Raw genomic sequence first — 17326 nt, forward strand, 5'->3', positions numbered from 1 at the left:
AAAAATGAGCATGTGTTTGGATACAAAATATTTTAGAGAAATAATTAATTTTAAATCTTCTAAAAAGGTTGAAATAAATTATATTACTTCTCTACAATAAAAATAAATTAATAGAACCCTAACAATATCTCTTGAATGGTTGTGGCTTTGTTCTTTGTAATTTTAGTATCATATTGCTGTATTTTAGAATGAAAATTTTATTTCTTTTCATTTTCGGTTCATTAAATTTGAGCTGTGATTCAAAGCCTCTCTTGAAGTTTTGGGGATGAAATCACAGAACATCACATTTCATTAATTGTAATATCCAAACTAAACAAATTAATAGCCAACTAAATAAAAACTATGGCTGAACTATAAAAATTGCAATCAAAGCCATAGCTGAGCACAGAGTTGAAATATAAAAAATGGTTGAAATGTGTTTAACAATTGAGATGTGTCTGAGACAAGTCATTTTAATAATCAGATTATCTGAAGAATCCTATTTGGTGTTAAGCTTTGATATTTAATTATTATAGTATTAGATATGATATGTAATCTTAAATCATAACATTTTATTTTGAAGTTTGATGTAATCTCTTGGGATTCAGAGAAAGAGAGCATGAGAAGCAGAGACAAAATTTGTAGATGTTCTTTGTGACCTGTTAAGAATAGAGATTATTGAGAAAGAAAGAGAAAAGACAGGCAAGTTGATAAGAGTGAGAATAAAGAAAAGGGGCGTATCAAAGAGTGTATATATTGGGATCTGCTGTTCTGATACCGCAGATTCGCAGCTGCAGCGCCACACTCTACACCACATTTTCCCATCCAAATTAAATTTCCAATATCTATCACCGTTAATCTTTATATCATCTCAACTTGCCTTTTCTTTATATTTTTCTATCTTTTTAAACAATTCATTTACTATATAATGTTTATTTTATTTTATTAAAAATTTTCATGTTGAAAAATATCAGCAAAAATAATGATTGGTAATATTTTAAACATATTTACAAAAGAAGCGATATATATATATATATATATATATATATATAAATTAATTTTTAATAATTAATCTTAAAAATTGACTCCAACATCTTAAATAAAATAATTATAATTTATCTTATTAAAATGAGATAAGTTCTACCGACTAAAAAATTGAATCATTTTAAATTTATTAATAAAATACCTTTTACTCTTGAATTGGTTAAATAATATAACTATTTTATATGCTTTATTATTTTTTTTATAGATGAATACATGTTTTTATTTTTAAATAGATAAATAAATAAAAAATATTATTTTCTTGTTTATACTTTAACAAATTTCTATTATTTATTTTGATCGTAATTCATACAATGAATACATAATGAATGTTTTTTTTATAATTTGACATAACATCTTAAACGTTAAAAAAACTGAAATAAGATATAATATTAAATTTTTAGAAATTTTGATGAAAAAATATATATTAATTTTAATGATGTAGAGTAGTGATGAAGTTAAAAAAGAAAAAGGTGACAGTAAGAGGAGTATGAATTTAACGAAAAGGGGAATAAAAAAAATGATAACGGAGGGTCCCACAGGAGTTGGGTCCATGGGGAGTCGAGAGAGACCCAATCCAATGCACCACGCGCCGCGACAGCTATAAAATAACGCAACCTCTTTCCACCGCTCTCTCTAACTCAAAAGATCACAACACAGGTTCAGAGAATTTGCGTCAAGTTACCATTCTGCCCTTGCGCTTCGTAGAGGAACATGGTCATCGGAACACTCAGATCATCATGGTTCGTTGTTTCAGCTTAGGCTCCGTTCTCGTTCTCGCGGCGCTGGCCGCCTCCATGGTCGTTCTTCCGCTCATGCTTCCGCCGCTTCCTCCGCCGCCCCTCGTTCTTCTCTTCTTCCCCGTCGGGATCATGGCGGCGCTCATGTTGCTCGCGTTCTCGCCCTCTGAGGCCGCGCAAAACGTCGGCGTTTACGCCACGTAGCCAAATTAGGAACCGGAGGCGTCCATCGATGCCACATTTTGGGGTTTCTAGAATGTTCCGGGCTCTCTGGTTCGTTGCTCTTTTTTTTTATTAGTTACGGTGTTGATATGAAAGGGAATTGTAAACCAGAAAGGTTAAAAAAAAAAAATTAGAAGGGAAGATTCATTGTATTGCGGCATAGAGAATTCCATTTTTGCTTGGTTAATTAACACTTTCTCACTTTGTTAATTTAAAATAAACTTTGACTAATTTTCTGATTTTAATATTCGACCTAACCAAGTGCCTGAACCATTTCTACGACCTCGATGTCGAGTGTTGATTTTAATATTGTTTAAAAAACGCGTTCGGAGAACAATATTTATAAATTTTACTTCCTATTTTGTCATTTTAGGATTTTTAACAATGGGCGAAATGTAATAAGACAGCAGAATGAAATATTGTAAATGGTGGATTGATCTTAAATGAGGGAAAAGAAATTTGATTAACAATGGGCTGAACGTAAGCATAATGATTTCATTTGCTTCATTGTTCACTGATCTTGATTTTGCTGAAGCATTTTTAATTTCTTATCTCTTCTTTGTAACTTTTTACAGTGATTATATAATTTTTTAAGACAAATAATCTTCAATATTAATATGATTCAACCGTTAGATTAAAAATTGTTAATGAATAGATTAAGTTAATAAAATAAATTTAAATTTGATTGGCATATTTTATTGTTACTCTCAGAATAGTTCTTAATAAAGTTAATTTGCTTAATTACTTTTTATAAGATATTAAATTTTTCAATTTAATAGTTATATTAAAATTTATTAAAAGTTATTTAAGAAAGTAACTTTGTCTAGACCTATTTTGGAAGTAACTTATTTTTTACTTATATTATTTTCTTTATCTTTTTCATCATTTATTCATCCGTTTTTATATTTTTTTATTTTCTTATTTTTAAGAACTATTTATATTTTTAATTAGTAAAGCTATCGATTTTAATAAAAATTAACAAGTAAATTTTTTTACTACCAAATATTTGAATTAATTGGTTTGGAAATCGAGCTTAATAAATAAATTATATTAAATATTTTGAAAACTGAGTTTAACAAATGTAATGATATTAAATACTCTTGAGACTGAGTTCAATAAATATAATAATGTTAAATAGTAGTTTACTCAAACTTGACATTAAATTGTTATTAAATTCGTGAATCAACTATTTAGGATATTGATTGTAATGAACTAATAATAATTGAAGGTGCAAGAGTGAAGGACCAAAAAAATTGTACTAAACGAAACTTCATTCTGTATTTCTATATTTGTCTCTTCTCTTATTTATCATATTTTAAGATTTGTATTAATGGTAAGGAAAGTTGAGAAGATTACGAGATTGTTTATTTAAAGTTAAAAACTTATTTTTTTCGAATTTTAATAAAAAAATAAATACTTTCAGAATTTTAGTAAAACTATACAATTTATATTATTTTAATCATATTTAATCACATAAAATTATTTTTATTTAATCTTAAATCAACGAGTCCTATATTCACCCTGCGCAACTCAATTTTTAATTAATAATTTTCAATTTTGTAAACGTACTCTTTTTAGATGAAGATAAAGACTCAAACGCCGAATGCTATTTGTGAGAAAACGTAATCATTATATTGCTCTAAGCGAGATATTAAATAACTGTTTTAATTTTGTTAGATTGAATAAAAATATTTATTTCAAAAAATAAAAACTAGAAAATATGTGTAATGAACAAAAAAAATCGAAACATGATATAGAAAAAGAAAAGAAAAAGGCAAATAAGTATGTAATATATACAACTAATTATTCATATATATATATATTCTTTTATTCAAAATTAATAGATGTTGTATTTATTTTCAATGAAAATAATGGGAAAAGGTAGTGTGGGGAGAGAAAAGGAAAACTAAAATAAAGTAGAATTTAAACGTGATCAAATACTCCAAGACCAAGTCTCCAACCAAAACTTACTTCAATAGTTGAATTAAGGCTGCTAGAGTGTTAAAACGAAATAACTATGAACAAATTAAGAACTTTGACCTTCTTGATATGTATATTGTTATGGATCAGACATCAGTTATACCTAAAACAAAGACAGAAAAATATACATATCAATTTATGACAATTTCGGCTATCAATTTGAATAGAAAACAAAATAGAAATGTTTAACTGTCTAATAAATAAATCACAGAAAGAGTAACAGGTAAAGATGCACACGTAATTGAAAAAATTGAAAAGTAAATAAAGGTTTTATTTATAAGAAAATCTAACAATAAGAATGAGGTGATAATTTAGAATAATCTTAAAAATGCTAATAATATATTTATTATTATTTTGTCCATACCATAATTATTTTTTATTGGAAGTAATTTTAATCGAATTATTATGAGTGACAAAACTTTCCTTTTAAGCATTATCTTAAACAACTATTGTCATTTGATTAACATGTAAAGTGATATTTATCATTAATTCTATTGTAATTTTTAGTAAATTTTTATTTAATAATATTTTAAATTAATATCTTTAAAAAGGCAAGACCCAGGAAAAATAAATATAGATAGACAATTATTCATCATTGAAAAAAAAAACACAGAATTATTCCTCACTCCTAAAGAAACAAGAATGATATTTGTAGTTTCTAAACTCCTAATCGAACACAGTTGTGAGATAAAATTCAATTATTAATGTGAAAGTTTTGTTATAAACAATCTGTAAACATCACTTTTGTGGGTGTTTGTGTGTAATTGATGATGCCCACTTAAGATTGTTTTGTCAACCGCAGTCAAAACATACCTGCCGTTCTCCACTTGTTTTGTAAGCACACAGTGAAGTCTTCATAAGCATGAGACCCCATTGGCTGTGGTCGTTTATACTTAGCATCACAATTTGACAACTCGCCAGCTTTGAATGGAAGATCTTTGAATAGTGGAGGCTGCTTGACCTTCCCACACTTAATAGTACAACCAAGTTTCCATTTTGTGTCCTCCAAATCCGACAACTAATGAACTCAACTTGGATGAAATAACCTGTCAATTTCCTTTCTAGATAAAACCTGTTTCTTTGTCTTTTGTTTTTAAGGCACATTTAGGTAAACAATTTTAGACTTCTATTAATCCATGTTCTAAACGCACAAGTTAAAATATAATGAATAATAGTTTTTTATTAATTTTCTTGATAAATGCAATTTATTTTTATAACATTTTCTTGAAACAAATTTTTAAAAAATTGTCATTTTCAAAAGCGCAAGTAATAAACTCTTGGGGACACCCACCCCCTTCTTTAATTTCCCTTTCCTAGGATAGTAGAACCATGCTTGTCACATTCAATTGCACCCTAAAAACATAGGCAAGGTGACAGGATAATAAAATTAAAGCATAAAACCTCAACTAACACCTAACACAAACAGATTGTCCCCTTCAAAACCATATTTTATATTTGATGAATGGGGTGCACGTACATGATTGTGTTACAATGTCCTTCTATTTGACATCACATGTGATACACTGCAAAAAATGTCGAGCTCAAAGCTTGCATAAATATCATACAATTTAAAACCTTTAAGAGGCAAAATCATATGAATTGGTTAGCACTTCAGTTCTGTCCCAGTTAGGCTACCATTACACCAGACAGCATATTGCAGGATCCAGGAACTTCAACTATGTCAAGTGATCAATACCCTTTATTGTTTCACATATCCTTTTCAATAATATCCCTCATCATCTGTATTGGGATAAGTCCTTCAGTTCGAATAGCATCTTTGTTTGGATCAGGACTAATAAAGAACAAGGTAGGCAACCCACGAACCTGAAATTCAAGTGTTCTTTAGAAAATGTCACAATCCAAATTTCAACTGAAATATAAAGCAATTGTCAGATTGTGTCTAGATCTGTTGCCAATAGTCCCCTTTGAGGCTCTAATCTAGGCTTGAAGTTATCACAGTGGACATAGTAATGCAAGATCTAAACATTTATTGTTATTATCTTGAATAAATAAACAAAATTAGTACCTATCTTTTTTTACCCCAACTTGTTACAGATATAGGTACAGAATAGGACAATTTTATAAAATGAAAGATACAAATAAGCTAATATAAGTTTAAATAATATAAATAAAGAACATAAATATTAATAAATTGTTGTGAAAACATCTATAATAAAATAATTTACCTCATTACACATCTCATATGTAAAGATGAATGAATTTTATTAAATAAAGAAATAAATGAGAAGATTGAAAGAAAAGTAAAATAATCTCTAAATTTGTTAGAAAAATTATATTTTTTAAAAGAAAAATGCTCTAGCCAATCTTTAAGGTATAAGTATAATTAGCACCTTAAATCATATCTAATCTTATTAAGGTCATATTTATGTTGCATACAATTATTTAATAAAGAAAACCTAATTTTGATAAGTACCCAAGGGTATTCAATGTGTGCTGGTACCCAGTATGTACCAACTTGCGTTTGATAAAATGATGTACCTGTGCTTTAGAGCCTGCCATTTTAATAAAAATTCACATGAATTTTTATGGATCTCTATTGAGTGTTTGCATATGTATGTGCACATTGTAAACAAAAATAGGCTAATTACCTGCATGTCACGAGCAAATTCGTACTCGTCATCTGTGTCAACCTTAACAATCAGTGCACTGTTCTGGTACTCAACTGCAAGCTGTACAAATTTAAATATGAATGGTTATTTCTGAGCTTTCAAATCAACTTCCCAACAAGACAAACATTGAGGGAAATACAGCGGAATTACGAACCACCCTATCAATTGAAAGTTGAAGCATGTTATCCTTTAAAAATTAAGAAAACAAGACAAAGTCTGCAAAAAGCTTGTTAATGTTAAAAGTCAGTATGACCATAATTGGCAGATCACAGGGAAAATAAACCTAACAATTATAGAGCAAATTCAAGATCCTCAGATACTTAAATTGGTGCTAACAGTCAGAAGATAAGTATTGCAGCCAACAAAATGCACCAACATCATTATTATCAGAATGCAATTTGTCCTGTCCCTTGAGTTGCGTTCATCAATGTATCTCTTCTAATGATAGTAAAATAAAAGATTGAATATAGGCTACTAATTATCATTCAAGTTATAGCTAACAATCATTTGATATTTCAGTAAAAACTAATTTGCTCATATACTGATTGCAAAGTTGTATTCAATGCTTTTTAACTTCATTTGTAATATATGGAGAACATTTTTCAAACTCATTACTCATGTCACCCCTCAACTAAATGACAAATGATATACCCACTCATGTAATCATTTCTCTTCCGTATATAATCATAGATTTAAGAATAAGGTCTGCATTAGATGATGAAAAATTAGCTTTGGTCTTCTCAGATCAAGATCTTCAACATATGATGATGCAGAAACAATTTTATAATTGCAGCCATTAAGATTCTGAAGGGATATAGTAAAAAAGTTACAATTCGATTACAACTATAAATTGGTAAGCATGGCATGGTAGTTAAAACCCATTAATAAACAAGCTAAGGCTCATGCAGCCTAATTTCAGATATGTTGAATGATTAATCATCATTTAAAAACTACCAGAGGCTCAACCTCCTTCATTTAGTAACGACCCTGGATCTATCAAGTTATTTTTTAGATCATTCTCAAAATCTATAGATCCGAAATATGACACAAGCTCCAGATCTGAGCATGTTTTGCTGCTCTGTATGCAACCATAACTCCTGCATGTGCATCTACTATTAATACAATCATTTGCAATGAAAAAATATTAAAGAAAAACATGTTTAAAAGTCATGAAAACATCTTATGTTTCCTGCCTACATGGAAGAGCAGCAAAGGGCAAAGACTGTATATTAAAATATCAATCTACTGGCGGCCCAGTTCTCCATAAAATTTAATGTTCTTAATTATGTTGCTTGTCCACAAATAATCTTGTTACCCACACATGGATCACTTTTGACAATTTTGTTCTTATGCTTGGTCATTATCTGGATGAAATGCACTATATGGCTCAAGTATAATGTTAAATGTGTTAGTCACTGCATCGACACACCGATGTAGTATTAAATGAGCAAGCATTCTGCTGGACAAACATGGGTAAAGAGTTCATGAGTACTTGATTAGATTTGATTCTAGGAATACCATGATTAAGGTAGTCAAAATCGAGATTCTAAGTAGGATCGGAGAGGAGATGAAAAATCGTAACTCGTAGGATCGTAACACGAATCGGAAGATTCTACAAAATTATATAAATACATGTAAAATAGTATAAATATAAAGACCAAAGGACAAATGAGAGAAGTGAGCCACCCCACCTCAAAACAGAGATACTAAGAACAGAAATAGAGGGGGAATAGATAGATTAAGTATTGTATTCTGATAAAAGACTATTTTATCCTTAAAGAAACTTAAAACAGAGCCACTTTAAGGGTAAAAAGGGAAAGCCAAATTATTTTTAAAAGATGAGAAGTCTTGTTTTTACCCTTAAAAAACCCTAAAATCTGCTTCATAAATCCTAAACCCTAAAGACTATTTTATCCTTAAAGAAACTTAAAACATAGCCACTTTAAGGGTAAAAAAGGAAAGCCAAATTATTTTTAAATGATGAGAAGTCTTGTTTTTACCCTTAGAAAACCCTAAATCCTAAATAACTTTTACTCCAGCCGCACAGTGAATTAGGCTACGTTGGCTGCAAATACAGCTGCGATGGCCACCACAGCAAAACACTCCACTATGACAAGGTCGCCGGTGCAGAGCAGAGTCGCTAACACAGACAAGGTCGCCAGAGCAGACATAGTCATCAAAGCGAAAGCTATTAGGATCGCAGAACAGAGGAACGAAGTTGCAAAGTCCTGGTCGCGTCCAAAAATGGTGAAGAGGAGATTTGAAGGAGAAAGGGTAGAGAATGGAATGAATAGATTCGTTGTACTGAGGAAGAAGAGAAGTGCACTTCGCAGGTTGCAAAGAGGCAAGAAATTGGAGAGAGGAGTGAAAAAAAACCCCTAACAATAGGGCAGAAACAAGTCGCCTAGGATCGCAGATTCCACGATTTCACGAGGAAGATTGTGCGATTCCAGAGATCCCACCAAAACGAGTTCCAGCCCAAGATCGGGATCGTTGGACCTGCGGCAGATCGTAAAATCGTACGATTTTACGTGTTAACTCGCGATTTTGACTACCATGACCATGATTCAATGAAAAGATTAACATTATATATCTTCAAGAAACTAAATGAATTAAAGAAAATGCTAAGGAGCTATACAAAAACTTTAAACTTAGGTACACAAGGAAAATTAAAGGAAAAAATGGATTAAGTATTATTATGGATGAGAACTGAAAAAAGAAGGTAGTAGATGTTAAAAGGAGTGGGAACATGATCTTATCTTTAGTTAACGGTTGCATGGATAACTATCAATATCATCAATGCTTATGTCTTATATGTAGGTTCAGGAACTCTTTTGAAAGAAAAGTTTTGGAAGGCTTTGGTGAGTTAGTTTAACACATTCCACATTAAGAAAAGATTTCATAAGCAGAGATCTAATCGAACATATTGGTACTTGGTTGCATGACACAGTAATTTATAGGAAATCTCAATGGTTATAGCTTATGAGAGCTAAATGAGAAAGGATAGTCTATTCTTGATTTCTCAATGGTATATGATGTCAAAATTAGGAATACTTGTTCTAAGAAATGGGAGGAACATCTTGGGGCTTTTGAAAAAGCTTATAAGAATAATTTGACCTTAACAAACTCTTTTAATTTATTCTAATAAGTTTCTTGGTATAACTTATCAAAATAAGTTCTTTCTATCTTATTCATATAAATTTCATGATTAAATTTTTCATAAGCTCTCATGTGATAAAATATATCAAATAAGTACTTAATTAAGTTAAGCACCCCTTATCACTTATAACAGTGAACTCTCACGGTAGTAAATTAATTTATTTTTGGTAAGGAGCACAGTTAAGAGTTTGCAAGGATTGCAAGGTAATTCGTTATTATATAACATAGGATGTTGGTTCTTGATACTTCATTTTAAGAGTCATAAATAGGGAATCCAACTAGTTATAAATCCAAGAATCTACTGGTGCCAACTCAAAGGAGATAAACAGTTAGCTTTTAAGAAGAAATTATTGGAAGAAAGTTATTGGACAACACAAAGTAATGTTAACTTCATTTGGACTGAGATGTCTAAAACAGTTATGAAGGTTGTTAAAGCAGTCTTGGGGTGAACAGTGAACCTAGAGATTTTAATTTCAGAGATAAGAAATCTTTGTGATGGAATGAAAGTGCGGAAGAATAAGAGACAGAACATAATTTATGGCCTTAGACAGGTGCACGATCCAAGGCCTTTAAGGAGTTTTATAGAGATCTTAGGATAAAGAATAAAAAACAAAAGATATGTAAGTTTACTAAAAGTGGAAAAAGAAAATCAAGAGAATTGGATCAAGTTAGATATACCAAGGACGAAGACTTCATTCTTATTACAAATCAAAATTTCAAAGAGAATTGGAGTTTTTCCTACTATTGTAGAATTGGAGTTCAAAAAATAAAAGAAGCCCTTAAGAGAATATATAATGGTAAAGTTATTGATCCTGAAAGTGTTCCTATTGAAGTTTGAAAATATGTAAGAAGATAGGATACCAATTGGGTCATTATTCTATTTAATAAGATGAAGTATAAGTAAATGTCACATGAATAGAGGATGAGCACTTTGTTTCTTATATATCAAGGTTGTCAAAACCAAGATTTAAGATTGTGTCAGAAGGGATAGTTGGACCAAAGGATTAATGAGTCATAATAGTCAACTAAAATGCAGAGTTATATTTAAACATGCACACAAGTGTGCACATACACACATATAAAATAGCATAGATAAGAAAAATGACCATTAAATCCCCAAAAAAAAAAATTAGATAATTATCAATTAAAAATTAGCTTGATTATGTTTTTGATCCCTAAAAAGTTGTACTTTTTTTAATTTAGTCTTGATAAAAAAATTTGTTAGGACTTAGTCCCTAATATTTTGAACCTATTAAAAAGTGGTCCCTACCATCAAATAAGTTCTGTGAAAACAACCCCTAGAAAGTTATATACACAGCTGCAGGACAAGTTTCACAGTTCAATTTTCAGGACAATAGAGGCTTATTAATTAGGCCACACTCACACTAACCAGAGCTTCAACCAGGTTACTTGAGCTTGTTCAAACTAAGCCATTTTTCTTTTTTTTTATTTTTATTTTTTTATGTAGTTTCAGCAATCGGTGAGACAGAGGCAACAAGGTGGTTTGGTTTGGGGGAAACAAGTTAACCCGAACCATTTAGTGGCTAAGCAGCAACAACTACAGGTTCAGAATGGAAGGCGTGAGTTTGGTTACAAGAGTATGAAATACAGTTCATTGTCTTTGCTGCATTCTGCATGGCCTTTTTTGCAACTTCAGTAACAAAACAATCAAGTACAGTATTCCGGATCCAGGTGGGTCTTCTAGGAAATAGGGGTGTGGCAGAACTAGGGTGTTTCTTGTTGGGGTAGGAGAGTTTAGGTAGGGAGCCTCACAACAAGTACGACACCACATTGCAACCTCAAAACCTTAAGACAATGGGTGCATGAGTCTAGCTCCTTATAGACTCCTAACTTGCCCATATCTCATTTCATGTGGAACTCAATTCACACTTGATTCCAACATTTCTGACTTACCATTATGAGATTCCTTCTTAGCCTCGCACAAAAACTGGTTAGTTATTAATTATTTCTGTTTTTTTTTTCTTTTTTTTTTTCATTTTCCTTGGAGTTATAGTTGTTGTGTGGTTCAATTTTGAGTCTAAGGTGTTCTTTTGTTTTCAAGTTGTACTCCTGTTCTGTTACTGGCAAAGGTGATTCATGCTTTGAACTTGAACATTGGTGACTAGAACTCTTCCCAAACACACTTCTGCAATGCCTTTCGAACAGATTAGGGTGAGTAGGTTTTTTAGTTTATACAACAGAATGTTTGAATTGAATAAAAATAGATTATTTTTATTTTTATTTTTCTGATTTATTTGTGTTTTGGTTTTGTAGGTTCAACAATTGGTGAGACAAAAGCAGCAGGGTGGTTCAATTTGGGGAGGCAGGTAAACCACAACCTTTTGGGGTAGAGGACCTTTTTGTAAATATTTGACATTTGGAGACTTTTTTGCAAATATTTACATTTAAAGAATAAAATATTAAAAATAATGATGACATGACAATGATGAGTTGAACTTCTGTCATTGAACTCATCACTCAACAGAACTTAGTTAACAATAGGGATCAATTTTCTATAGGTTCAAAATATTAAGGACTAAATCCTAACAAAATTTTTTATCGATACTAAATTAAAAAAGAGCAACTTTTTTTAAGAACTAAAACATAATTAAGCTATTAAAAATGAGATGTACACAACAAATGTCTTCCTTGACGAAAACATAGAGCATGGAGCATGCAATATGAGCATAGAGAGGGAATCATGCAACGACTAACAACAATGAGGGACACAGCAACAAATAAATGGAGGGAGAACTAGAAAGACTGCAACAACAAACAATGAGGGATCCATCAACAACAAAGCACAAATGCTAGAGTGAAGGCTCAATCTTTTGGGAGAGGGAAAAGGATCCAAGTGTTAGGGAGAGAGAACAGGTAGGTTTTATTGGGCAGTAGACAACCACAAAGAGGTTGAACCAAAGTGAAGCTTTTTCAAGAAAACAACTCTCAAACTAGGGTCTTTTAACAAACTATGCCACCCAACTTGGTTAACCTGCTTTAAATGTGGGTTTCAACTCATTTTGGAGGGAGCTCCAACAAGTTTGTGCTTATTGTGGTGTAATTTCCTAGCAAGAGTTGTGCTTTAATGCACAACTCTTGCTAGGAAATTACACCACAATGGCGTGCAACACACAAAAGGGAGAAAAAATTATTGAATTGTGTGCTCCAACAATCCAATGGGCGACTTTGACAGCATTGCTATATATTAAAACAAGGAAAGTATTCACATTTGTGTAACCTATAGAAGGATAAAACTTATGAGAAAAGGTTATTGAACATAAGTTAGGAGAATAGATTGAGATCGCAGAGAATCAATTTGGATTTAGGTCAATAAATTCTATTATAAAAGCTATTTATCTTCTACGAAAGTTGATGAAAAAGTACTAAAACAAATAAAGAGATTTACAAATGATTTTCATTAACTTAGAAAACACATTTGATTGGGTGTCAAGAGAAGTGTTAGGTAAAGCTTGGGAAAAGGTGTTTGAGCAACTTATATATAAGCTTTATAAGACTCGTATGATGAGATAACCACAAGTGTAACAACGCTAGAAAGAATAACTAAAGACTTTCTTATAAAGATAAGTTTAAACTAAAACTTGCCTTTGAATTCTTACTTGTTTAATTTAGTCATGAGTGTACTTATTCGAAACATACAAAAGATTATCCTTAAATTAATACTTTTTATGAATGATATAGTTTTGATTGAGGAATCAAGAAAATAAGTTAACTATAAACTTGAGTTTTAGAGATAGACTTTGAATAAAAGAAATTTTGCATGAGTAGAATTAAGAGGGGTATATGCATTGCAATTTTAGGAAGAAATACGATACAAACAATTTTAAGGTAAAATTGAAAATGTTGTCATACCATAAATTTCTAAGTTAAGGTATTTAAGTTCAATCTTACCAAATTATGGAGAAATTAATGATGTCAAATACACAATACAAGCTAAGTGTTTAAAATAAAGAAAAACATCAAAAGTTATTTATGAAAATAAAGTACCTATTAAACTCGAAAGAATATTTTATCAAACTACTTTACAACTAGTTACTCTTTATGGTAGTGAATGTTGAGCTCTAAAGAGAAAAAGAAAAAGTGAAGTAGCAAATATGAAAATAAAGTAAAAAATGATTGCATAAGATGTGATATTAGAGTGACTCATATCTAGGAGAAAATGACAAAAATTGGTTGTAGTGGTTTAGAAATGAGCAAAGAAAGTCACTGGAAGCACCAGTTAGGAGAGTGAATTGCACAGTTTTTATAGAGAAGAACATTAGATTAAGTTATTAAATGTGCAAATTTGGTTTTGATATAACCCAATAGCTTTGGATGACTCATGCAGTTGACCTTATCTAGTAGGATAACACTTTTGTTATTGTTGTAGTAAATTATTTCTTGTTGTAAGTTCTGACTTTGCATGCCACCTAAAGATAGAAAAGCCACAACTTACAGCTTATCCTTAAAGATTTTCCATACGATGTTGGAATAAAAATATGATACATTGTCACAAATGAATTTTTTATCATTCAATGCTCTCCTACTAGAAGTGAAGATCAAAACCTTTCACCTTTCTGTTTTCAACCTTCAATACATAGAATACCTACATATAATTTAGAAAACAAGAACTAGATAGCCATGGTCTCATGCAAAAACAACATCGAATCCTTATCCCACTAGGTGAAGTCAGCCATATGGAGTACAAAACATCATGTAGATGAGCCATGATATCATCCACATGGAGAAATAAACATCATAACAATTATTCAACACGACTAATGATAAACTCCAACATGAGAACAATGCTCTAGGAATAGATACATCATAATTTGTTATGATCAGCTTAACCAGACAGATTGTTGAACCAAATGGAAACCCTTGATTTTGGGGACAAGGCAGATTATAATAAGTCAAATTCATTGTCATATTGGACAATTAAAGATGAAATTAATCATTTCATGAAATCAATTTGACAAATATAAAATGAAATAAAACTATCCATCATCATCCAATTCCTACAATAATGTTAGTTGCAAATAATTGAGCCAAACTTTGTTTACAATTGAATTTCCAACTTTGCAAACCAGCTGTCTACATAATTCCCTTTGGTATGGGTATGCAGTACATTCTATATAAAATATATGGTATAGGAGGGGGCCTACCCCTAGTTAGTACACTATTTAGGTTTTTACGGTATGTTTTAAAATGTAATTAGTTGGTATGTTATTTGAGTATATATGTAATAGTGTTTTTTATTAATTTTCTTTAAGAAATAACCTTTGAAAAGTCTCTTTTCTCATCAATATCAGAGTTCAGACAGTTCTGTTACCAAAAAGAGTTCACACTGTTCAATTTTAAACCTCTTTCTTGATCACTGTTAGCTTGCTTTTCCTTCCCAATTCATATGGACTAGAAAGATCCTTTCTTAGCTTTCATCACAACAATATCTCCACCTTTACTTCCCATTTTCCTTTCAAAAATACTGGAAGTGGCATCATCAGCCTTTCCATGATTGCAGTGCATAATCTTGCACCCCTTTCTTGCTACCAGAGAGTCGCAAAACCACGCTGAAAGCACTGCCTGAGGCTATGACAAGCTGAAATATCGAGCTTTAAGGTAACAGTGTTTCACTGTTTCTTCTGCTTGAATGTCAACTGTTGCGTCCAAATTGCAAATGACAATGAATTGTGATAGGTCACTCCATTGATAGTTTGTCTAAACAGATTACTTAGTTAATCTCTATTAGTTGGTTAGTTAGGTGAGTTAGTTGAACAAGGCATGTTGCCTATAAATAAGAGTGGAGACTAAAGAGGGTGGGTGGGTGAAAGGAAATTAGGGCCTTATGGCATTGGGAGGTGCAGACACTTGAAGTTCTGCAGTGTGAGTTTTGTAATTGGAATTCATCCCTAATTCTTCTTAATAAGATACCTAGTTCATATCAAATTGATAGTAAAAAGCACTATGAATGGAAGCATATGTTCCAGTTTAGTTTGTGGGGGAGAGGAGCATGTTCGGCAACTATGGTCGGTTTTACTAATAGGAAAATCTTTGTTAAATATTTTAAAGAATTTAATATACTTTTCAGTGAATGGAATTTTATCTATTTCATAATACAAGATCTACAAAATGATTAAAGACTCATAAGTCATCTTATACACTATCGTCTTTCTTGGCAGCTGATAAAATAAAGGTTAAAATAAACATTAAACAAACATTGAGCTTAATTGAAAGCTGAAACCAACATCAGGTAGGCTATGGCACATCCTCATAGTCAAATCAGAGCAACAGCCAAGAATTTTCAACATCAATTAACCACATACCATTTCAAGTTCTTGAGCCATTAAGATGCACGGTCCACACCAAGTTGCATAGAAATCAATAATAAGAGGCACTTTTCTTTCTCCCTTCACCAACTCTTGGATTTCCTGTGCTGACAACTTTTTCTGCAAATCCAAAATAACAAACAATGCCATTACTACATCATCAAACTTTAGTTTATTGAATAACAAGAAACCTTCTTTCTCTTTTTCTGCAAATCCAAAATAACAAACAATGCCATTACTACATCATCAAGCTTCAATTTATTGAAGAACAAACAAACCTTCTTTCTTCTTTTCCAGAACTCCTACAATATACCGTAGAAGCTATAAAGGCAACAAATAAAAAAATGATTTATAGTTCCTACTACTTATAAGAGGTAAAAAAGAATATATCAGCTTTTATTTTATTTTCTTAAAAGCAGTTATTAAATCATAAACACAAATCAATGGTTAAATTGAAAGTTTGATTTTTTTGCACCTTAACCGGAAAAAAACAAAAAAAAATGCCGAAAGCAAGATACAATGGTTATGTAGCATGAAAATTCACAAAAAAAAAAATGTTACATAGGACCCATGAGAGGAAAAAATAAGAGAGACAAAGAAAAAGTGAAGTATTTGATGTCGCATACCACAAGATAATCATCTCTGACATATTTCCCATTGGGTGGCTTACAAAGCAACTTTCTGGGCACTGTGGAGAGTGAGAGAGGGCTATTGTTGTTGAGGTGTGGGATTGTGGAGAGAGGATAAGGGTGTTGATTGGTTAAGGAGAAAGAGGGATGAGATTGAAAAACACAGAGAGGTTTGAAAGAGAAAGTTGAGAGGAGTGAGAGAGTGGAAATGGCGTGATTAGGGGCATGGCAATGGAAGAGAGCCATTGTTGCTTTTGCAGATTTGAATGTGTTAAAAGTGCATAAGAGTGGGTTTTGAGTGAAGGGGTTTACCATATCTACTTTAGTTTAGATGTCTCTTTGAACCGGATTCTTCTCTGTCAGTAAATGCCAAATGAGTTTATGTTTTGTAAAAATTAACATTTTTATTGTTTTTTATACAAATTATATTTTTATTTTCTCAAAACTACTATAATTATTTTTTTAAAATTACGTTTTTGAGAAATGGATTTAATTATTAAAATATTTTACACGTCTTTTAACAAAAAATTAAATTATTTAAAATTATCATTTAAAACAAATAATTAATAATTCAAATTTAGGTAACATTAATCTCATTTAAAAATAACAAATTGATGTGTATT

The 17326-nt window shown here is 31.2% G+C and overlaps 1 protein-coding gene across 1 annotated transcript; it reads right to left on the minus strand.

The window, feature by feature from the left end:
* Positions 1-5370: 5370 nt before the first annotated feature.
* LOC113855390 (thioredoxin-like protein CITRX, chloroplastic) lies at positions 5371-17051 on the minus strand. The gene is made up of 4 exons (XM_027487017.1): positions 16701-17051; positions 16072-16194; positions 6572-6652; positions 5371-5786 (listed from the first exon to the last, which is right to left on the minus strand). Exons 1-4 carry the CDS (start codon positions 17016-17018, stop codon positions 5670-5672), a joined length of 639 nt encoding a protein of 212 aa, XP_027342818.1. The 5' UTR covers positions 17019-17051; the 3' UTR covers positions 5371-5669.
* Positions 17052-17326: the final 275 nt, after the last annotated feature.

This window comes from Abrus precatorius, unplaced genomic scaffold (assembly GCF_003935025.1).
Source record: "Abrus precatorius isolate BTA unplaced genomic scaffold, Abrus_2018 Scaffold11, whole genome shotgun sequence".
NCBI classification, from domain to species: Eukaryota; Viridiplantae; Streptophyta; class Magnoliopsida; order Fabales; family Fabaceae; genus Abrus; species Abrus precatorius.

Excerpts from the sequence above, each read along its gene's own strand:
- LOC113855390 (XM_027487017.1), bottom strand. The coding sequence starts at position 17,018 with ATGGTAAACCCCTTCACTCAAAACCCACTCTTATGCACTTTTAACACA. Across the intron at positions 16,195-16,700 it reads TCAGAGATGATTATCTTGTG|AAAAAGTTGTCAGCACAGGA; the intron begins GTATGCGACATC and ends TTGGATTTGCAG. Across the intron at positions 6,653-16,071 it reads TGGCTCAAGAACTTGAAATG|CTTGCAGTTGAGTACCAGAA; the intron begins GTATGTGGTTAA and ends AAATTTGTACAG.